The following is a 21717-nucleotide window of genomic DNA, read 5'->3' on the forward strand; positions in this document are numbered from 1 at the left end:
TCCTTCTTGGTGGAGACCTGGGGTTCCTCTCCTTACCCAGTGCACTTCTACTCACTGCTGGAGAACAGTTGCTCTTGCCTTGCTTTTTCCTTTCAATGTAACTGCTCTGGTGGCTTGGGGGTGAGGAAAGCATCTTCCCTAAGGAAAAGAGGTGGGGAGACAGCTGGCAGAAAGAGGGTAAAGGAAAACCTTGAAGCATTAAGTGGACATTAATGGAAACAACGACTCAGGGTGGAGAGCCAGGTCTGGTGGTCCAGTGTGGGTCCTGGTGTGTCAGGGGATGAAGTACAACTGCCTCAGAGGAGGTTGCAGTGAGGTGGGGGGTTGGCCTCTTTTCACATGCAGCAAGGGACAGGACAAGAGGAAACAGCCTCAGGCTGTGCCAGGGGAGGTTCAGGTTGGACATTCAGAGCAATTTCTTCCCAGCAAGGGTTGTCAGGCACTGGAGGAGGCTGCCCAGGGAGGTGGTGGAGTCCCCATGCCTGGAGGGGTTGAAAAGAGGTCTGGGTGGGGTGCTGTGGCTTGGTGGCAGTGTCTTAGCAGCAGTGGTGGGATTGTCAGTGCTAGAAGCAAGAGGCCTTCCTCCCAGGCAGCGGAGAACATCAGCCTGAAGTCCCACCAAGTACCCCCCAGGAGCAGCCAGGCCATGCCAGCAGGCAGGGCTTGCTTATAACACACCAGCTTGCAGCTCCTTGGTTCTCTCTCTGTCACCACCCAACTTCATTTTGACTCCTCATGGCCTCCACCCAGCCTGGTGGGCCAAGCAGTCACCATTCAGGTCCCTATGCAAATGGCTAACGGTGCTCAGTGGCCCAGCAGCAGCTGCAGGTCTAGACTGGTTCCCTCATGCAAATGGGCTCCACAGCCAAGCCACCACCATCAGCACCCCTCTCTGGGGGAGCCTGTAGGTTTTGTTCTTGCTTCACACCCTCTGTGCCAAGCAGCATGGGGCTGGCTGCTGTTCCAGGAGGAATAAGGCTGCTCCTCTGCTCCATGCTGGGCTCATCTCGAAGCAACTCGGCTTTGAGGCAAGTGGAGACCTCCAGGGGAGGCAGAGTGAGGGCAGCAGAGTTTTTTTCTCCAGCACCCTTCTCTGGCAGCAAGTGCAAATCACCCAAGCAGCCTGGGGCTTTTTCTCTTGGTGTCATTTGCATCTCTGGGGTGGATGGGATGGCTCAGAAACTGTCCCTGCTCTGGGGTCAAGCGGTGTGCCCTGATGTGCTGCCCAATGTCTGCTGCTGCTCTCCCTTGACCTTGCTGAGCTAGCCTGAGGCTTTCTGTAGCTTGATGCCACTGAATTCCACGGGTTTAGCAGGTTTGGTGGCTGCAGAAGCACCTCAAAGCACAGCTTTTGGGTTGCTCTCATGGCCCTTGGGAGATATTTGGACCGTGGTTTTGTAAGGCTTCTGGTTTAGGTACCATGGGAGGGACACCTGGAGGTGCTCAAGGCCAGGCTGGATGGAGCTTTGAGCAGCTTGATCTAGTGGAAGGTGTCCCTGCTGATGGCTGTGGGGTTGACTAGATGACCTTTAAGGTCAGCAGCTGTCAGGATCTTTCTAGCATGTTTCAATTGGCTTGGCTGAGTCTGAAGCCCAGTGTGTGAGGGGCACACTTCTGAATCACTGGCACCCAGGGGGTGGTTAGCTGCAGTCTGAAGGCAGGCTAAGAGCCTCACCCTCCTTCTCTATTTCTGGAATCACCACTCAGCTTGCACAAATCTTAGCTGCCCACAAAGGCTCAAGCTCTTCCTTCCTGAGAAGACACCAAAAGGCTCACATCAGTGTCCACATCAAAACCACCCCAGCAAGATGACTCAGGAGCCCTGGGATTACAGCAGCTCTCTCAGCTTCTCCTTCCTCACCCCATTTATTTCACTTTTCCTACCCAAAAAAAGCCTCCTGGAGCACCTAAGTAACCTCATGTCTCCTGGGTTGAGGTGCTGGGGATTCACCAAACTGCCCCAGCAGCCTGGGGGAAACCCAAGCTCCTTGCTTCAGAGATGGAGCCAGAGCTGGGCTGTGAAATTCTGCCTCTAGAGATGAATCAGGAGGACACATCTGAAAGGGGACTGCTTTACTTTCAGGTTGGCAGAGCACTGAAGCCTGCTGCCCAGAGGTGCTGTGAGCCCCCATCTCTGGACTCATTCCAAACCTGCCTGGATGTGTTCCTGTGTGAGCTACTCTAGGTGACCCTGCTCTAGCAGGGAGGTTGGCCTGGAGGATCTCCAGTGGTCCCTTCCAACCCCTACCACTCTGTGAGACTGAAGGAGGAGGGTTTTGACTTGCCCTCCCAGCAGGCTGCTGCCTTCCCCAGCATTTTGCAGGCAAGCCCCTGCTACAACCCAGCAGAAGCAGTCCCAGGCTGCTCCTCTGCTAAGAACTCTCTGCAAGGAAATGGGAAACTTGGGAAGCAGTGAGCAAAGTGAGTGAGAGTGGGGAGATACTGGAACAGGGTGTCCAGGGAGGTTTGGGATATGCCCTCTCCAGAGGCTGGATGAGGCCTGGAGCAAGCTGGGCTGGTGGGAGGTGTCCCTGCTCATGGCAGGGGGGTGGAACTGGAAGATCTTGATCCAACCCATCTCATTTAAAACCCAGTTTTAGAGCTGCCTCTTTTCCCACTGCCATAGCAGCAAGACCCACAGCACTCTGGGAGCAGCTCTTGGAGATTGCCCCTGGGCTCTCTGTGCCCCTGATGTGCAAGGATTTGAACTCCTCACTCCTGGGTTTGTGGCCTTTTGGACTCCAGGAGAACAACTGGCCACTGGAGCCATCTCCCAGGGGAAGCAGTGGATTGCCCTGCATTGGCCACTTGGAAGCCTCAGCTTGCCAGGCTGCTGGGCCAGCTCATTTCAACTACACCATCACCTAGAAAGGTTGGGCCAGATGGTCCTTGGGGTCCCTTCCAACCTGGCACTCTGGGACCTTGATCTCTTGAACATTGTCTTCACTTCTGGACTCATCTGAGGGGAAAACTAATACATAGATGTGTATTTCAGAGGAAGATGAGTAGCTGAGGGTTCAGTGGAAAGCTCTGGGGTTTTCTTTTCCAGTTTCCACTTTGCTGCTCTATAAAATGCTGATGTGATTTGAAAGCTCTGAATCACAGCACTGCCACACAAGCACATCATTTTTTCTTCTCCTGCTTTCTTCCTTCCTCCTCATCTTGCTCTTTGTGGCTGCTTGTCCCCTTCCCCTTTTCCTTCCCAGCTGGTGACTTTGCCTTATTCAGGGCAGCCCCTCTTGCACCCAGGCCCAAAGAGCATTGAGTGCAGCTCCCATCCTTGCATATCACATAGAATCCTAGAGTTGTTTGGGTTGGAAAAGCCCTTGAAGATCATTGAGTCTAACCATTCTCTACCTCTGCCAAGGCTGGGGTTAAAACATGGCCCTCAGCACCACAGCTCTGCCTCTTGGGAACACCTCCAGGGATGGGCATTCAACCACCTCTCTGGGCAGCCTGGGTCCAGTCTTTGGGAACCCTTTCAGTGAATAAGTTTCTTCTAAAGTCCAACCAAAACCTCCCCTGGTGCAGCTTAATGCCATTTCCTCTCATTCTGTCACTTCTTACTAGGGAGAAGAGACCAACCCCCACCTGGCTCCAGCCTCCTCTCAGGGAGCTGTGGAGATCAGTGAGGTCTCCCCTCAGCCTCCCCTTCTCCATGCTGAGCACCCCCAGTCCCCTCAGCTGCTCCTCCCCAGCCCTGTTCCCTACAGCCTTCCCCAGCTTGGTTGCCCTTCTCATTCTTCAGCACCTCCTCCTTAGAGTGAGTGGCTCAAAACTGCCAGCTGTGGCCTCACCAGTGCCCAGCACAGGCAGACAATCACTTCCTTCAGTGAAGAGGCTGCTTCTAACCTCCAACCTAAACCTCCCCTGGCACAACTTCAGGCCATTTCTCTTACCAAGGAGAACCAACCAACCCCCACCCCACTGCAACCTCCTTTCAGGGAGCTATGAGGTCTGCCCTCAGCCTCCTTTTCTTGATTCTTATCAAGCTCTTGATGTCTCAGTCTGCTTCCTCACCAAGGTAGCAAGGAAGTCACTGCTGGTAAGTATACAGAGGTGCAGGGATGGTTTTCTTCCTGCTGATGCTGCCACAGGAGTCATCTCCTCTGTTTCCTGGGTCTTTAACAGCCAAGGGCTAGATCTGAAGGGTCTGAGTGGAAACCTCTAGCAGAGATCTTGGTTGTTTGGTCATGGTGTGGTGCAAGAGACAGCAAAAATACCCTGGGGGAATCAGAGCCCTCAGAAAGCAGTATGTAAATGTCTGAGGGCATCAAACCGCCCCTGCTCGCCCAGGGGCTGTGCTCTGGGTTTATTCTGGGCTCTTGCTGTGGTTGAGAGCTAGATGCTGAAGGGACCACAAGGTGATGTTTGTCCAGACCCAGCTGATCAGAAGCAAAGTGGTCAGGGGTTGGAACAGGCTGCCCAGGGAGGTGGTGGTGGAGTCCCCATCCCTGGGGGTGTGCACGAAACCTGTGGCCATGGCACTTGGGGCCATGGCTTAGTGGCCGTGGCAGTGTTGGTCTGATGGTTGGACTGGACGACTTCAGAAGCCTTTGCAACCGAAACAAGGCTCTGATGGTGTGGGGAACTCCACTGTGCCCTTGGCTTTTCATCCATAGTGTAAATTCAGCCCCTGGCCCAGCTGCGGCGAGCAGCCGAGAAATGAGCTCACCCCCAGGCATGGTCTGCTGGTCAGCCGTGACAGCTGAAGCCTCAGTCTGGCTGCTGCTCTGACCCTCCTGAATAAATAAGGCTGCTTCTCCAGCCTGCTGCTCAGAGCATCTCTGGAGCTGAGCCTGCTGCAAGGATGAGAGCGCTGGCAGGGATGGGCACAGGAGCCCTCCTGCTCCCTTGCCTGCTGCTGCTGCTGGCCCACTCAGCCCACACAGGTGAGCTTCTGCTGTCTTTGGAGAGAGAGCCACAGCTGGCAGCTCCCAGCCCTTGTGGTGGGTGGGCATCACCTGCACCACAAGGGACTGGAGCAGCTGGGGATGCCTCCGGGCTTGTTTAGCCCAGGGCTTTTCTCATGGGGTGACTCTCATTGAGGAAATGACCTCAAGTTGCACCAAGGGAGGTTCAGGTTGGATCTTAGGAAGAATTTCTCTGCTGAAAGAATTCTCAGGCACTGGAAGAGGCTGCTCAGGGAAATGGAGGAGTCCCCAGTCCCTGGAGGGATTTAAGAGTCATGGTGCTGAGGGATGGGGTTTGGTCAAGGACTTGTCAGCGTTGGGCTCACGCTTGGACTCGGTGATCTTAGAAGGGTTTTCTCTGATCCTCCTTTGCTAGGACCTGGCTCAGCTTTCAGGAGCTATGGGAGAGAAGGGTGCTGAGGTGAGGCACAGGTCCCAGTTTCTCACCAAGGTCCCTAGAGTGTTGTCAGCAAAAGCAGGGAAGGGGGCCCCTGTGGCTCGAAGAGGTTTGGAGCTGCTGTGTCTCTAAGTAACTCTGCCAGGTGCTGCCTTCTCTCTTTCTCAGCCATCCTGGAGGTGAATGGAAACCTGAACTGTAGGTGTGTGAAGACAACCTCAGACTACATCAGCCCAAAGAGATATGAAAGCATTGAGATAAGACCCGTGGGAAGCACCTGCAGGCGTACAGAGATCATGTAAGTGCCGTGGGTGGCTCGTGGGACAGAAAGCTGCTTTCTGCTCCAGCTCCTGCAGAGCAGCAGGGCCAGCACTGCTCCTTCCCTTCTGCAGCCTCCCTTCTGCAGCCACCCCTCTGCTCCAGGGCCAGCACTGCCCCTTCTCCTCTGCAGCCACCCCTCTGCTCCCGGGCCAGCACTGCCCCTTCCCCTCTGCAGCCACCCCTCTGCTCCAGGGCCAGCACTGCCCCTTCTCCTCTGCAGCCACCCCTCTGCTCCCGGGCCAGCATTGCCCCTTCTCCTCTGCAGCCACCCCTCTGCTCCAGGGCCAGCACTGCCCCTTCCCCTCTGCAGCCTCCCTTCTGCAGCCACCCCTCTGCTCCAGGGCCAGCACTGCCCCTTCTCCTCTGCAGCCAGCCCTCTGCCCCAGGGCCAGCACTGCCCCTTCTCCTCTGCAGCCACCCCTCTGCTCCAGGGCCAGCACTGCCCCTTCTCCTCTGCAGCCACCCCTCTGCTCCAGGGCCAGCACTGCCCCTTCTCCTCTGCAGCCACCCCTCTGCTCCAGGGCCAGCACTGCCCCTTCTCCTCTGCAGCCAGCCCTCTGCCCCAGGGCCAGCACTGCCCCTTCTCCTCTGCAGCCACCCCTCTGCTCCAGGGCCAGCACTGCCCCTTCCCCTCTGCAGCCACCCCTCTGCTCCAGGGCCAGCACTGCCCCTTCTCCTCTGCAGCCACCCCTCTGCTCCAGGGCCAGCACTGCCCCTTCCCCTCTGCAGCCACCCCTCTGCTCTGCCCCCTGCCTGAAATGCAAAAAGCCTGGCAAGCTCTTGTGCTTGGGGGATAAGGAACATCAGGTCACCTCTGATGGGAGAAACACCTGAGCTGGCCTTCCAGAAGTCCCAGAATAGAATCACAGGGTAGTTTTGGCTGGAAAAGCTCCAGGGTCCTCCAGTCCAACCATTCTCTGACTTCACAAAGCCTGGTGCTAAACTTTTCACCTCATCTCTGTCTTCTGAGCACCACCAGGGATAGGGGTTCCTCCCTGGGCACTCCTTTCCAGTCTCTGAGAATGCTTTCAGTCAAGACGTTTCTTCTCCTATCCAACCTAAACCTGCCCAGGGAAATGGTGGTGGAGTCCCCATCCCCGGAGGGGTTCAGGGAATGTGTGGCTATGGCACTTGGGGGATACTGTGGCCATGGTGATGTTGGGTTGATGGTTTGACTCAATTACCTTAGAAGACTTCTCCAGCCCAGACAGTCCCAAGGTTCTGTTGCTTTTCCCTTGGCTTAGTCCTGTCATGAGCAGCTCTCAGCGGTCTGCTGGCACTGTGGATGAAAGCTGAGCCTGGCAGGTCAGCCCTGCCCGCTCCAATCCCTGCCATAGGAGGGGAAGGTCCTGCTCAGGCTCTCCCTGTGTTCCAGAATTAAGCTGAAATCGCCTGGGAAGCTGTGTGTGAATCCCGAGGCCCCCTGGGTGAAGAAGCTGCTGAAGCGCATCGCCGGCGCGTGAGTCCCTCGGGCGGCAAACCCCTCTGCCTCGGGCACGGCCTGGCCGTGGCACCGGCTGCTGGGGGGTGGTGGAGTCCCCAGCTCTGGAGCTGCTCGGGGGGCAGTGGCTCAGCAGCAGTGCTGGGACTGTGAGCTCTGGGCAAGCAGTGGGGCTTGAGGATCTCAAAGGTCCTTTCCAACCTCAGCAGTTCTGTGCTCCTGAGGAGCGCTTGGGGGCCTGGGGGCTGCTGAGGGCACTCATTCCCAGGGGGCTGCTGAGGGCACTCATTCCCAGGGGGCTGCTGAGGGCACTCATTCCCAGGGGGCTGCTGAGGGCACTCATTCCCAGGGGGCTGCTGAGGGCACTCATTCCCAGGGGGCTGCTGAGGGCACTCATTCCCAGGGGGCTGCTGAGGGCACTCATTCCCAGGGGGCTGCTGAGGGCACTCATTCCCAGGGGGCTGCTGAGGGCACTCATTCCCAGGGGGCTGCTGAGGGCACTCATTCCCAGGGGGCTGCTGAGGGCACTCATTCCCAGGGGGCTGCTGAGGGCACTCATTCCCAGGGGGCTGCTGAGGGCACTCATTCCCAGGGGGCTGCTGAGGGCACTCATTCCCAGGGGGCTGCTGAGGGCACTCATTCCCAGGGGGCTGATGTGAAGCGGCGTTTGGCCATTCCACGTGCCATGCTGCAGGTCCTGCTGGCCCATGGCTGGGGCTGTGCCTCTGAGCCCTTCTGGCCAAGGCAACAACAGAGAATACTTTGGGGCTGGGGAGTGATGGGAGCAGGGTTTGCTCTTGCCAAGCGCAGTCGGGTGTCGATGCCTGGCTGGGAAAGCTGCTGTCCTTTGCTGGGTCTGGCTGGGTGGCACAATGTAAGAGCTGTTAGGAGCTGTCCCCACCAGCGATGCCTCTTCCTTCGCTTGGGGCAGCAGCTTCCTCCCCCAGGACCCTTCAGACGTTTCTCCTCCTTCTGCTTTTCGCAGGAAGAAAAAATGAGTTTCCTGCTAAGGAAGTGGATGCTGAGAGCCCTGAGATGGGCTGGCAGATGCTGCACAGCTGTGGAAACCTGGCTGCCCCTCGCTTGGCCATCGCTTCCTCCCCCTCCCAAAAGCCTCATGTCTGGCCCCAGTGGTGGCCCCAGCTTGGAGGGTGGTCCCAGCCCCACAGCAGGTTCGTGGGGGTGTTTCACCCCCCCCGCATCACTGTGTCTGTGAACCTTCATTTCTTTCCTTGCCTGTAGACCATGAAGCCTTCCTCTGTCGGGGGTTGGTGCTGTAGGAACTTGCTGACTCTCTCTCTCTGTGAAGTTCTCACCAGTGGAGAGCCTGCCTGGGGTTTTATTGCACAGTGTGCTGTGTCCTGTCCTGAGAGCTCGAGCCCAATAAAATCCATGGTGGTTTGGTTTTTCTCTCCCCTTCTGTGATCATTTCCTTGGTTTCTGGTGCTCTTGCCCTGCTGCCCTTGCACAGGGATGCTGCAGCCATGCACAGCTGCACATCGATGTCTGTGCCGTGGAGCTGGGTGGATGGCACAGGGAATGCATGGCAGCTGGTGGGGGTTGGTCTCTTCTCCCAACTACCAGGTGACAGAGGGAGAGGAACTGGCCTGAAATTGTGCCAGGGGAGGCTTAGGTTGGAGATGAGGAAAAATTTCATTGCTGCCAGAGTGGTCAGGGGTGGGAAGAGGCTGCCCAGGGAGGTGGTGGAGTCCCCATCCCTGCAGGTGTTCCAGAAACCTCTGGCCCTGGCACTTGGGGACATGGTTTGATGGCCATGGTGGGTTTGGGTTGAAGGTTGGACTCAGTGCTCTTAGAGATCTTTTCCAACCCAAACAATTCTATGATTCTTTTATTTCAAGTGAGCCTTGACAGATGGGGATTAGCCTTTGCTCCTCTTGTTGCAGCCACAGTAGCTTGCCCAGGAGCATGATGTCCAGGGGTGGTTGGAATCTCTCTGGAGAAAGAGAGTCCACAGCCTCTCTGGGCAGCCTGCTCCAGGGCTTCAGCACCCTCACAGCACAGAAGTGTCTCCTTGTGTTTAGATGGACTCTCCTGTGCTCCACTTTGTGCCCATTGCCCCTTGTCCTGTCACTGGCACCACAGACTAGAGTCTGGCTCCCTCCCCTTTCTCTTCCCCCACCCTTTAGCTCTTGCTGAGCACTGAGGAGCTCCCCTCTCAGGCTGCTCTTCTCCAGGCTGAACAACCCCAGGTCTCTCCTCATAAGAGAGATTCTCCAGTCCCCTGGAGCACCAAAACTCTATCTGGGATGCCCCTTGCAGGGGGTGGGATCTGTTTGTAGGAGAGTTGCATGATGTTTGATGGAGAAAGGGAAGAGGAGAGAAGAGGTGAGGCTTGAGCAGCTGCCTGGGCTAAGAATAAGTGCTGGGGAAACAACCAAGGTCTTGCCAAGACCCAGCTTTGCAGGAAGGGGAAAGCAGAGCTGGTTTCAGGAAGCCCAGGCCCCCCCTCAAGCCCCTGGCAGTGTTGTGAGCTCAGCCAGCACCGTCAGCAGGGAAGGAGATGGCTGAAAACCACCCCAGCCCCTGCCCCACCTCACTTCTGCTATTTGCCAGCTCAAATAGGGGGATGCAGCTGGGGCTGCAGAAGGGGCTGGCATGGCTGCAAGGGTGACCCTGCTGCTGGGGGTGCTGCTGGTGACACTCCACCCTAGGGATGCAGGTGAGGGTCCTCATGTCCCCATGTGTGGTGCTGGGGGTGGGGAGTGAGAGGATTTTGGAGGTGGCAACTTGTTGCCATCTCCAGGGCTTCAGCAGCACCCCAGGAGTGGAGCTGAGGGGTGCTAGGGGTAGGGGGGATGGGGGTGAGGGGTTTGGAGGTGGCATCTTGCTGCCATCTCCAGGGCTTCAGTAGCACCCCAGGAGTGGAGCTGAAAGGTGCCAGGGGTAGGGGGAATGGGGTGAGGGGTTTGGAGCTGGCATCTTGCTGCCACCTCCAGGGCTTCAGCAGCACCAGGATGCTTTTGCAAGTGGGTGCAGCAATCGTGATGGGGTGAGAGAGGTGGCAGGGGGGTTTGGGGTGATGTGTGAGCCGTGGCTGTGTGCCCCTCCAGCTCTCCTGGAAGCCAATGGCAACCTGAACTGCCGCTGTGCCAAGACCACCAGGGCCTTCATCCCCCCGCGGAAGTACAGCAACATCGAGGTGTGGCCCGTGGGGAGCAGCTGCCGGCGCCTCGAGGTGGTGTAAGTGACTCTGGGGCAGGGGGGACAAACCCTCTGACCCCCCTCAGCCTCCCTGGGCTGTTTCAGTTTCTTGCTCTTTGTGAGAAGCTCAAAGGGTCTGAGCTGCTCAAGCAGCCTCCAGGAGAGCAGAGTGATGGTGCTGGACCCCAGCCCTGTGTTTTGGTGACCTCGGAGGTATTCTCCAACTGAAGCCATTCTGTGGTTCTAGGATTAAGCTAAAAAGCCAGGACAAGGTCTGCGTGGATCCTGACAGCCCCTGGGTGAAGAAGCTCCTGCAGGACCTCCCCAAGCTGTAAGCCCTCCTTCACCTCAAGCAAGCAGGGCTCCTGGCAGGAGCAGCCTCCCCACGGCTCTCCTCTCTTCTGCTTTTGGCAGGAGGAAGAAACAGGCTCCCCGCTGAGGAAGCTGCCACCAGCAGGATGGCCAAATGTGCCTGGACCTCCCCCAGCCCCACTGTCACCTTGCCCCAGTGCAGAGGGACCCAGGCTGCCCAGAGAGCTTTGGGAGTCTCCTTCTCTGGAGACTTTCAAGTCCCACCTGGATGTGTTCCTGTGCGCCCTGCCCTGGCTGACCCTGCTCTGGCAGGGGGCTTGGACTGGGGGATCTGCAGAGGTCCCTTCCAGCCCCTAACATTCTGTGGTTCTGTGCTGCTGAGTCCTGCCCTGAGCCCCTTTTTCCCTTTGCATTTTATGCCTTGAAGCCTCCAGTCCCTGCTTCCCCACCCCGTGGCCATGCACTGGGTGACCTGACAGGTCCAATAAAGGTTGTAGCCCTTGGTCACCATCACTTGTGTCCCTTTCTGTGGCACCCCAGGGTGTGTTCTGTCCCCATGGGGTGGGGGGGTAGCATGGGGGCCACCAATGGTTTCTCTTTTCACAGTTGTTTCCCTTTTGTCCAAGCCCTGGGCAGACTGGAGAGCAGGGCAAAGGGGAACCTAATGAGGTCCAACAAGAGTGAGTGTAGGCTCCTGCTCCTGGGGAGGAACAACCCCAGGCACCTGTACAGGTGAGGGGTGACCTCCTGCAAAGCAGCTCCATGGAGAGGGACCTGGGAGTCCTGGTAGGCAGTAAGTTATTTGAGGGACAGCAATGTGGCCAAGAAGGCCAATGGTCTCCTGGGCTAAATTAAGAACAGTGTGGCCAGCAGGTCAAGGTTGGTCCTCCTGCCCCTCTATTCTGCCCTGCTGAGACCACATCTGCAGGACTGGGTCCAGTTCCGGGCTGCCCAGTTCAGGAGGGACAGGGAAATACTGCAGAGAGCCCAAAGGAGGCTATGAGGATGCTGAAGGGAGTGGAACCTCTGTGTGATGAGGGGAGGCTGAGAGCCCTGGGGCTGGTTAGGCTGGAGAGGAGAAAACTGAGAGGGGATCTGATCAGTGCTCATAAGCCTCTGAGGGGTGGGTGTCGAGAAGAGGCCAGGCTCTGTTCTGTGGTGTTCTGTGACAGGACAAGGGGCAATAGACACAAAGTGGAACACAGGAAGTCCCACCTCAGCATGAGGAGAAACTTCTTTGGTGTGAAGGTGCTGGAGCCCTGGAGCAGGCTGCCCAGAGAGGTTGTGGAGTCTCCTCTGGAGTCTTTCAAGACCTGTCTGGATGAGTTCCTGTGTGACCTGCCCTGGGTGACCCTGCTCTGGCAGGGGGGTTGGACTGGATCTCTGGAGGTCCCTCCCAACCCCCAGCACTCTGATTCTCCACCAAGAAACATGAGGTAAGCAGGTTTTAGGAGCTGGCCAGGGTGGCTTCTCCCTTTCTCAGCGGGGAGGTGGCCTGGGCCACGTGCGGCGGGGGGGAAGCATCTGCTGGGAAGTCGAAGCGTGGGGTGCGTGGGGCACTCTGCTTCCCAGCCTGCAAAATCCCCCTGGGGGTTGGTTATAAAGAGCTCCCACCACAGTCTGGGGTGGGCAACGAGGATGCAGCTGCTGCCAGCGCTGGTGGTGGCCCTGGCCCTGCTCCTGAGCAACGTGGTGCCAGGGTATGGTGAGTGACCTTGGGGGTGTCCATCCATCTCCCCCTCCAAGCCCCACATGGGGCTGAGTGTGGGCTCCCCTAAGCTTCCAGATTTGACTTTTGCCTTTCTTTTGAGCTTGAGCTGACCTTTCAAACCTGGTGGTTAAGCTGGAGGGGGGAATGCCTGGGACCAGGTAGGGTTTGCCTGCTGGGTTTAGGCTTTTTGCCTTCAAACCTCCCATGAAACTTGAGCTCCTGGTGGGTTTAGTTCCTAAAAGGTTGGTTGTTTCCAAACTCTGGAGGTGTGAGCAGAAAGCTTTGAGACTCTGCTGGGACAGTCATGGTTGGTCTTAGGCTGAAGGTTGGACCTGGATGATCTTAGAGGACTTTTCCAGCCAAAGTAATTCTATGATCAGGTTGGAAAGGACCCTTGAGGATCATCTTGTCCAACCCCCCCTGCAGTGAGCAGGGCCATCATGCATCAGCCTTGTGCCAGCCTGGCTGCTCTCCGCTGCAGACCCTACTAACACAAGCCCCCACCCCTGCAAACGGCCCTGTGGGTGCTGGGGAGGGGCTGGGCTGGTGGCATGAGGATGGTGAGGGGCCAAGAGCCGGGTGTGGGCTGCTGTTGGGTGCAGGTCTGTCCCTGGAGAGCCTGCTGATCAACATGAGGTGCAAGTGCATCAAATCGACCGCCCAGGTGATCAACCTGGGGCAGATCCTGGCCATCGACGTGACGCCGCCGGGGATCCACTGCAGGAGGCAGGAGATCATGTAAGTGAGAGAGGCTGCAAAGCAGAAGCTGCAAACCGCTGGCTTGTGTGCCAGGGCAAAAATCCCTTCACCCCTCAAGCCTCTGGTGACTCTTGCAAGACACAGGGGGGCTGCTGACAGCTTGGATTGAGGGTTAGCTCTGGCGTGGTCATGGAGCTGAGGTGGAAGCCCAAATAGTCCCCATCTGTCCCCTGGTGAGGGCTGCAGGGGTGTGCTGGGGAAAAAAGAGGGGGTTGCTCTGCAGACAGTTAGAGATTGTTTGGGGAGCAGCCACGTGTGGGGCTGAGGGGCTCTTGTTGCCTTTTGCAGCCTCACCCTGAAGAAAAACAAGAAGGTGTGCGTGGCCCCCGAGGCACGCTGGATCCAGCTGCTCGTCCGCAAGCTGACACAGAGGTGGGCAGCACCCCCACAGCAAGCAGCATCTCAAATGGGGCTGCCAGGAGGAGCCACTCCTCCTGACTGCTGGCATTGAGGGGCTGGAGCAGGTCCAGAGAAGGGCAACCAAGCTGGAGAAGGGTCTGAAGAACAGGGCTGGGGAGGAGCAGCTGAGAGAGCTGGGGGTGTTTGGCCTGGAGAAAAGGAGGCTGAGGGGAGACCTCACTGCTCTCTGCAGCTCCCTGAGAGGAGGCTGCAGTGAGGTGGGGTTAAGTCTGTCCAACCCAGTAATAAGTGATAGAACAAGAGGAAATGGCCTCAAGTTGTACCAAGGGAGGTTCAGGTTGGATATTAGGAAGAATCTCTTCACTGAAATGGTTCTCAGGGATTGGAACAGGCTGCCCAGGGAGGCGGTGGGGTCACTACCCCTGCAGGTGTTCAAGAAATGTCTGGCTGTGGCACTTTGGGATGTGGTTTAGTGGCCATGGTGGTGGTGGGCTGATGGTTGGACTGGATGATCTTAAATTCCCAAGCCTAATGATTCCCTGATTTTCATGTCTTGCCTCCCTCAAACCCTGCAGGAGTGTCACCAAACGAGAAGCGGCCCCGCGGCGGCGGCGGGAAGCCAAGCAGGGGCCTGGGGGAGCGCAGCAGTGGTGCTGGCCGGCTTGCAGACCTCTCACCCTGCTTCTCCCTCTCTCTGGGTACAGTAGCAAATAGCCAGCTGTGGTTATTTACTCCTCTGGGTGGGGACATCTCCTCTGCGGGGATTCACCTTCCTCTGCTCTCCTCACACAAAGGTTTTCCCTTTGGGGGCACCTTTTGGGCTCTGCACTCAAGAGCAGCCCATCCGGAGTGCCATCAATAAAAGGATGAATGTGCTTCTTGCCCCCTCAGCTGTGGCAGCTCTTTCTGCACAGATTTGTGTCCAAATTGGGCTTTCTGGGGTGGGGGACTTGGACCAGATGATGGCACCACAGAGCCTTCAGCTGCTTTGCTGCTGGGTGCTTCCCCATGCGTTGCTGCTTCCTCTGTCCCAGCTCTTTGTGCCTTTTTCTGACCCCTGGGGGCACTGGCAGGAATAGGATGGGGCCTGACCTCTGGCTCACAGGAGAAATGGGAGATCCTGGGATACATTTTCCCAGTGCTAGGCTGAGGTTCTCTCCATAGAGCCTCCTTTTCCTGGTGGCACAGGGACATCCCAGGAGGTGGTGATACCTATGGTCACGCTATGGGGCACTGGCAGCCGTAGGATGGGGTCTGGCCTCTGGCTCACAGAGAAATGGGAGATACTGAGATACAATTTCCCAGTGATGGGCTGAGGTTCTCTCTGTGGAGCCTCACTTTCCTGGGATGAATGCACACATCCTAGGTGTGGCACAGGGACATCCCCGGAGGTGGTGGAGTCCCCATCCCCGGAGGTGGTGGAGTCCCCATCCCCAGAGGTGTTCCGAGAATCTCATGGCCGTGGCGCTTGGGGCCGTGGTTTGATGGCCACAGTGGTGTTGGGTTGAGGGTTGGACTCGATGCTCTTGGAGGTCTTTTCCACCCCAAACAATTCCATGATTCTACAGAGAGGACAAAAGGCTTAAAGAGGATCCTGGGGGTAGGAGAAGGAGCTGCTCCCAGGCCCCACTGTGCCCTGACTCGTGTGCACTACCCCAGTGGCCAGGCTCCTGGGATGGAAAGAAGGAAACAGAACAACCCAGCTGCATTGTACAAAATTCTCTTCTTCTTTTTTTTATCATTTATATATCTATATACACACACAAAACCCTGGAGCTAACAGAGTCACCAGACTGAGGTTTAAAAAGTTGCTGGTAGAAGGGTGTTGGATTTTGTTTTCTCTGCGTGCTTTAGGCAGTGCTGCTGCTTCCAAGGTAGACACCAGGCACCTTCTTTTGGAGAGCTAACCCAGGCAGCAAGGAGCAGTAAAGAGCTATTTGGGGAGCTTTGGTTTTTTTTGTGTCCAGGTGATGGCTGTGAGGGCACTGAGATGTGCTAGGAATCCAGGGGCAGTGGTTCTAAGCTGGAAGAGGGGAGATTTAGACTGAGTAGTGGGAGGAGATTCTTTACAGTGAGATGTTGCAACAGGTTGCCCAAGGAGGTTGGGGATGCCCCCTCCCTGAAGGTGTTCAAGGCCAGGTTGGATAAGGCCTTGGGCAAGCTGCTCCAGTGGCAGAGGGTGCTGAAACTAGATGATCTTTAAGGTCCCTTCCAACCCAACCCAACCCAGCCTGTGAATCTATGAACCAAGGGACTGAGAACCAAGGGGAGGCGAAGGCTCAGAGAGAACTGGGCACAAGGTTGCCCAGAAATGTGGTTGAGGCCCCATCCCTGGAGACATTCAACATCAGACTTGATGTGGCTCTGGGCAGCCTGATCCAGTTGGACATCTCCCTGCTGACTGCAGGGGGGCTGGACAAGATGACCTTTGAGGGTCCCCTTCCAACCCAATGCAATCTGTGAACCGATGACTTCCCATTCACCTCTGCCTGGGGTTAGGGATAATCTGCTTCATGTTACTCCCCCTCCTCTAGAAAAGAGCCCAGTGTCACCTTCCTTCTGGGTCAGGAGAAGATGAGTGTTGCCATCTGGACACTGCATATGCTTTCCAGAAGGGATCTCAGCCCACAAAGGAGGCTGCTGCTGCCTGCTCCCCGCTCCCCCTCTTCCTAGGGCAGAGAACCACTGCACACAGCAGCATGGTGAAAAACAAAACCAAAGCTCCAGCCCCTGTACTGCTCCTGCTGGGGAAGAAAAGCTCAATCCTGTTGCTGCTCCTGCTGGGAAGGGGATCAAACCAGAAGGTAAAGAGGGAGGGAGCCAGTGAAAGGCTGTGAAAGGAAGGTGAGTAAGCACATCCCCAGATGTGTGCATCGACTGAAACACCACCTAAGCCTCGCTGTGAGGTTTGGTGCAACATCAGTTCAACATCACTGTGGCGGTGGTTTGGTTGGGGTGGTTGGGTGCTGGTTGTTTTTTTTTGGGGGGTTCAAAATTGCCCAGCAGAATGGACACTTGTGGAAGTGCATTTGGCAGCAGAGAAAAAATCCAATGGAACACCTTCCTGCAACGGCTTAGAAACCAAAGGAGAAGTCCAACTCGAGCAGGTTACAACATCTGCAGGGTTCGGTTTGTCTGTTGGGCTTTCCAGCATCCCCACCCCCCAGTACTACCAAACATTGCTGTTGGGTTTTGCTTGCTTGCCCTTTGTTTTTTGTGTGTGTGTCTGTGTGGGGTTGTTTTTTGTTGGTTTTATTAACAAACTGGCTCCTCTGCAGTTCATATACAATCAGCAAGTGAAACTGGAAACTCCATTTTTATACAAACAGCTCCAAAAAAATAGCGGGAGTGAAGTATGGTAGGGAGGGGGGAAAAACAAACAACAAACCACTGCTCACCTTGCCCAGTGACCATGCATGGTGGGATGAGAGGGGGAGGGGGGGGGGAGAAAAGGAGGAGAAGGCTTTGTCAGTGCACACCTCCAGAGCACAGCACCCCACCTTTTTCCTCTCCCCCTCCCCTCCCCTCCCAACAAAAAGAGACAGGAAGGCAATGCCCACACACTTCGGTTTTTCATGCTATTCTACTTTCCAGTACTACGCTCTCCAATCCCTTTCGTGTGGCTAGGTGGTGACCACTGAGGTATATCAAAAACCAGAACACCTGCACCTAGAAGGAAAAAATACTCCCATCTTCAGAAAGGGGCTTGGCCTTTGGTTTTGGTGCTTGCACAGGGATCTCACCCCAGCCACCCTCCTGGCTGCCCATTTAGCGGTGGCGAGAGGTGACGCCTCCTTCGGTTTCTTTTAGGCACTTCTTTTAACAGGGACTTGTCCTTTTCTGCACCCAATTTGGAGGTTCTGGTCCACACCACCTCTTCCCCAGCCCCCCAGAAAGACTCAGGGGATAGTTTAGGTCCAATTATTATTCTTTTTCCCCCTCCCCTCCTCCCACCAATGGATAACTTCCCAGGTAGAAAACAACCCAGGGTCTGTTTCATTAGGGGGGGAGAAGAGGTGGACTTGGCAGCTCTGCAGGACAGAAAATGTCTCTTTGCTTAGGATTTAACACTCACTTCACCCTTTGAGATTTGTTTGCAGCAGCAGAGGAATGAAATTGGCTCTTTCTTCTTTTTAACCATTTCAAACTAATCTCACCACTTCAAACTTGTTTGCAGCAGCAGAGGAGTGAAAATGGCTCTTTTTTTTTCCTCCCAGTACTGAAAACTGATTTGACCACTGAAAACCTCTTTTCTTTTAGTACTTAACACTCACTTCCCCAACTTAAAATTTGGTCTGCAGCAGAGGGATAAAACTGCCTCCTGTTTTAGTATTTAAAACTCATTTCACCATTTAAAATTTTGGACTTGATTTTGCAGCCTTTAAAACTCCTTTCACCACTTGGGAGGAGTTTGCTTGCAGCAGCAGTAGGGGAATGAAATTGGCTCTATTTTTACTAGTTAAAACTGATCTGACCATTTAAAATCCCTTTTCAGCAGCAGAGGAATGAAAATGGCTCTCTTTGTTTTAGCATTTAAAACCAATTTCACCCCTTAAAATCTGTATTTTCTTTGAGCCTTTAAAACTCCTTTCACCATTTAGGATTTTCAGCAGTAGAGGAATGAAATTGGCTTTTTTTTTTACTAGTTAAAACTGATTTTACCATTTAAAATCCCTTTTCAGCAGCAGAGGAATGAAATTGGCTCTTTTTTTACTAGTTAAAACTAATCTCACCACTTTAAATCCCTTTTCAGCAGTAGAGGAATGAAATTGTTTCTGTTTTTTAGTATTCAAAACTAATTTCACCACTTAAAATCTGTATTTTCTTTAGCATTTAATACTCCTTTCACCATTCACAATGTGTTTTCAGCAGTAGAGGAATTAAACTGACTCTTTTTTTACTAGTTAAAACTGATCTTACCATTTAAAATCCCTTTACAGCAGCAGGGGAATGAAATTGGCTCTTTTTTTACTAGTTAAAACTGATTTTACCATTTAAAATCCCTTTTCAGTAGCAGAGGAATGAAATTGGCTCTGTTTTTAGTATTCAAAACTAATTTCACCATTTAAAATCTGTATTTTCTTTTGTATTTAGTACTCCTCTTACCATTTACAATTTGTTTTCAGCAGCAGGGGAATGAAATTGGCTCTTTTTTAACTAGTTAATAGTGATTTTACCATTTAAAATCCCTTTTCAGCAGCAGAGGAATGAAATTGGCTCTGTTTTTAGTATTCAAAACTAATTTCACCACTTAAAATCTGTATTTTCTTTAGCATTTAAAACTCCTCTCACCATTTACAATTTGTTTTCAGCAGTAGGGGAATGAAATTGGCTCTTTTTTCACTAGTTAAAACTAATCTCACCACTTAAAATCCCTTTTCAGCAGTAGAGGAATGAAAATGGCTCTTTTTTAATATCTAAAACTAATTTCACCACTTAAAATCTGTATTTTCTTTAGCATTTAATACTCCTCTCACTATTCACAATTTGTTTTCAGCAGCAGAGGAATGAAATTGGCTCTTTTTTTACTAGTTAAAACTGATTTTACCACTTAAAATCCCTTTTCAGCAGCAGAGGAATGAAATTGACTCTGTTTTTAGTATTCAAAACTACTTTCACCACTTAAAATCTGTATTTTCTTTAGCATTTAAAACTCCTCTCACCATTTACAATTTGTTTTCAGCAGTAGAGGAATGAAATTGGTCGGGTTTTTTTCACTACTTAAAACTCATCTCACCATCTAGAACTTGTTTTCAGCAGCAGAGGAATGAAACTGGCTCTCTTTTTTTCCTATTTAACACTAATCTCACCATTTAAACTTATTTTCAGCAGCAGAGGAATGAAACTGGCTCTTTTTTTCCACCATTTAAAATTCTCCCCATTGAAAATGTCTATTTTATTTGGTTTTTTTTTTTGGGGGGGGGTTTGAGTATTTAAAACTAATTTGACCATTTCAAACCTGCCTGTTTTCAGCAGTAGAGCAACGAGACATCCAGCCAGGCTGGCAAGCTGGTTAAAAATTGCACCCAGGTAATGGAAAACTGTTGTCATTTATTAAAAATATCACTTTTTTCTCTTTGTTTTTTTTTTTTCTTTGTTATGAGACTAGAAACAGTAAAGTGCATGAAAAGTTTAAAATATAAATTCAAGGAGGGGGGTGGGAAAAATAGCAGCAAAAAAAGCACAGTAAAGAAAAACTTAAAACCACAGACACAACCTTTTCCTATCACTCTGCCTTTTGGGGGTTCTAAGCAGCCAACCAATTCTCTCTTTCTTGCCCTCCTCCCCTCAGAAAGTTGCATTATGCTTAATGCCTCCTGAGGCACAAAGTTGGGAAGTGCCCACCTGGAGCATAAAAAGAAAGGTGGTGGGGTGTGTGTGTGGGGGGGAGGAATAAAAAGGGATTTCCAACACATCCAGAGAGTATTAACAGTTGGGAAGGAACCAGCAGCTTTTAAATCCAACCCTGACTGACAACAGAAAGATTGCTGAAGAAGAGCAATGGCTACTTGGCAACCAGGGGCAGGAAAAGTAATCCAAGGAATGACTGCGTGGAGCAAAAGCCTGTTGAGAGCTCCTCCACACGTCCTTTGGAGACAGAGGTAAGGTCATTTCCAGCAGCTTTTGCCTGTCCCCTATTTAAGCAGCTAATCCCAAAGTTTCCTTTTAGAAAAGGGAAACCTAGGATGGATTTGCAACCTCTTTACTCCCTCAAGCAGCTCGCTTCAAGTCCCATATCCTTGCTACTTCTCCACCCTGCTCCCCAATGGGGCTGCTGAGCAGTGTGTGGCCCTGGCTGGCTGGAGCAGAGAGGCAGCTCTGTTTCCCAGAGCCCCTTCAGATCCCTGCACAGCTCCAAGTTATCCAAAGCTCTAGGAAAAAAGTCTCTGTGGAGTCTGAAGAGTGAGCACCAAACACTCACCTGCAGAGTCTCCAGGCAGAGCTTTGCTGGAAAAGTTGTTGCAAAAATGGAATTACAGCAGAATTTAGACTTCAAATCTGATTGCAGCTCTTAAGATATCTTTGGTTTGCTACTAGTAGTTAGAGAAAGGGCAGGACCCCACTGCCTATTGGTTATACTCAGGCATTAAGTGCTTCTCTAATGTGCAAAAGGAATTTTGGCTGCAGAGTTCAGGTTTTTGGGTTCCAACAAAGAGTGTTTCTACTATTTCTTCCTACAAAAGAAGCATCTCTGGGTTGGTTTGAATGTCTCCTGGGGTGGGGAGGGCGGAGGGGAGAGTGTAAAAAGCTTGGCTCAGCATTTTGCCAAAGAATTCTCTCAGAAAGGGGTCAAGAAGTTGAAGTTTTGGATCTCATCTGTCCATTTCTAAGTGCAGCTTCCTACTTGCAAAGACAAAGCTTGCCAGTTAAAAAAACAAACAAACAAACAAACAAAGCCCAAAACAAAGCAACAAACCACAATTAAATTAAAAAACCTGGAAAGGGATTAAGAATGCTTTGGTTCCAGCCCTAGTGCCAAATGATACCAATGTGCACCCAAAAATGTGCAAAAAATCTCCTATCAAACACATAAGGAAAAGGAGCTTGAAGAAGCAGCTGAAGGTTGGCCATACTTCACTCCTAGAGACTTTGATTTACAAGTGTACAGGTCCATAACAACAGGTCCGTGCCCTCCAAGGGGCAGGGCTCCACTACCTCCGGTTGGGCAAGTGCACGCCGTTGACAAGAGGCAGCAGGGGAGGATGGAGTTCTAGTTGTGTTAACAGTGAGAAGTGGTCTGAAGGGATGTGAGGGTGTGGACACCCAGTGATGTTGTTGTCAACCAGCCACTGAGGGTCCAAAGGCCCCAGGACACCAAGCACGTTCATGTGAGTGTTGGAATAGAAAATGTAGTCAATCACACCCTAGGGAGAAAGAGAAACAGGACAGTGAGAACAGAGCTGGCTCCTGCCACCCTGCGCTCCAGCAGCTCCCAGCAAGGGGCACAGTGCTGGAACAGGCTGCCCAGGGAGCTCATGGATGTCTCCTCCCTGGAGGTGCTCAAGGCCAGGTTGGGTGAACTCTTGAGCAACCTGGACTAGTGGGAGGTGTCCCTGCCCATGGCAGGGGGTTGGAACTTGATGGTGTTTAAGGTCACTTCCAACCCAAACCGCTCTAGGAATCTGAAGCCAGGCTGAAAGTGTTGGGGCTGTTCAGCCTGGAAGAGGCTCCAGGGAGACCTTAGAGATGCATTTCAATATTTGAAAGGGAGCTACAGGAAGGCTGGGCAATCTTTCTTTCTGGGAAGAACTTCTAAGGTCAAGCCTAAACTTCCCCCTGCACAGCTTGAGACTGTGTCCTCTTGTTCTGGTGCTGGGCACCTGGCAGAAGAAACCAACCC

At 53.3% G+C, this 21717-nt stretch overlaps 4 protein-coding genes across 7 annotated transcripts in view; 3 read left to right on the forward strand and 1 right to left on the reverse strand.

The window, feature by feature from the left end:
• Positions 1-4791: 4791 nt before the first annotated feature.
• LOC137448887 (interleukin-8-like) lies at positions 4792-8481 on the forward strand. The gene is made up of 4 exons (XM_068153802.1): positions 4792-4892; positions 5479-5608; positions 7007-7090; positions 8058-8481. Exons 1-4 carry the CDS (start codon positions 4811-4813, stop codon positions 8068-8070), a joined length of 309 nt encoding a protein of 102 aa, XP_068009903.1. The 5' UTR covers positions 4792-4810; the 3' UTR covers positions 8071-8481.
• A 1207-nt stretch (positions 8482-9688) lies between these two features.
• LOC137448888 (C-X-C motif chemokine 13-like) lies at positions 9689-11053 on the forward strand. The gene is made up of 4 exons (XM_068153803.1): positions 9689-9752; positions 10144-10273; positions 10482-10565; positions 10649-11053. Exons 1-4 carry the CDS (start codon positions 9689-9691, stop codon positions 10671-10673), a joined length of 303 nt encoding a protein of 100 aa, XP_068009904.1. The 3' UTR covers positions 10674-11053.
• Positions 11054-12157: 1104 nt separating this feature from the next.
• On the forward strand, positions 12158-14266 carry LOC137448886 (C-X-C motif chemokine 13-like). The gene is made up of 4 exons (XM_068153801.1): positions 12158-12251; positions 12860-12995; positions 13305-13388; positions 13952-14266. Exons 1-4 carry the CDS (start codon positions 12185-12187, stop codon positions 14088-14090), a joined length of 426 nt encoding a protein of 141 aa, XP_068009902.1. The 5' UTR covers positions 12158-12184; the 3' UTR covers positions 14091-14266.
• A 2620-nt stretch (positions 14267-16886) lies between these two features.
• Positions 16887-21717, reverse strand: part of CNOT6L (CCR4-NOT transcription complex subunit 6 like) — a 32835-nt gene continuing 28004 nt past the window's right edge. For all 4 annotated transcript variants that reach the window (XM_068153789.1, XM_068153788.1, XM_068153790.1 and 1 more), the window contains one exon: positions 16887-21241. In XM_068153789.1, the coding sequence (XP_068009890.1) occupies positions 21029-21241 (213 nt within the window). In that variant the 3' untranslated portion in view covers positions 16887-21028. The remainder of the gene's footprint in view (positions 21242-21717) is intronic.

This window comes from Melanerpes formicivorus, unplaced genomic scaffold (genome assembly GCF_026170545.1).
Source record: "Melanerpes formicivorus ecotype bairdi unplaced genomic scaffold, bMelFor1.0.p_v2 SCAF_27, whole genome shotgun sequence".
In the NCBI taxonomy this organism is placed as follows: Eukaryota; Metazoa; Chordata; class Aves; order Piciformes; family Picidae; genus Melanerpes; species Melanerpes formicivorus.

What these genes read in the sequence shown, in the direction of transcription:
- LOC137448887 (XM_068153802.1), top strand. Translation starts at nt 4,811, where the DNA reads ATGAGAGCGCTGGCAGGGATGGGCACAGGAGCCCTCCTGCTCCCTTGC. An exon ending in GGCCCACTCAGCCCACACAG is followed by an intron (nt 4,893 to 5,478) that starts GTGAGCTTCTGC and finishes TCTCTTTCTCAG; the next exon opens with CCATCCTGGAGGTGAATGGA. An exon ending in TGCAGGCGTACAGAGATCAT is followed by an intron (nt 5,609 to 7,006) that starts GTAAGTGCCGTG and finishes CCTGTGTTCCAG; the next exon opens with AATTAAGCTGAAATCGCCTG.
- LOC137448888 (XM_068153803.1), top strand. Translation starts at nt 9,689, where the DNA reads ATGGCTGCAAGGGTGACCCTGCTGCTGGGGGTGCTGCTGGTGACACTC. An exon ending in ACTCCACCCTAGGGATGCAG is followed by an intron (nt 9,753 to 10,143) that starts GTGAGGGTCCTC and finishes GTGCCCCTCCAG; the next exon opens with CTCTCCTGGAAGCCAATGGC. An exon ending in TGCCGGCGCCTCGAGGTGGT is followed by an intron (nt 10,274 to 10,481) that starts GTAAGTGACTCT and finishes CTGTGGTTCTAG; the next exon opens with GATTAAGCTAAAAAGCCAGG.
- LOC137448886 (XM_068153801.1), top strand. Translation starts at nt 12,185, where the DNA reads ATGCAGCTGCTGCCAGCGCTGGTGGTGGCCCTGGCCCTGCTCCTGAGC. An exon ending in TGCAGGAGGCAGGAGATCAT is followed by an intron (nt 12,996 to 13,304) that starts GTAAGTGAGAGA and finishes TGCCTTTTGCAG; the next exon opens with CCTCACCCTGAAGAAAAACA. An exon ending in GTCCGCAAGCTGACACAGAG is followed by an intron (nt 13,389 to 13,951) that starts GTGGGCAGCACC and finishes CAAACCCTGCAG; the next exon opens with GAGTGTCACCAAACGAGAAG.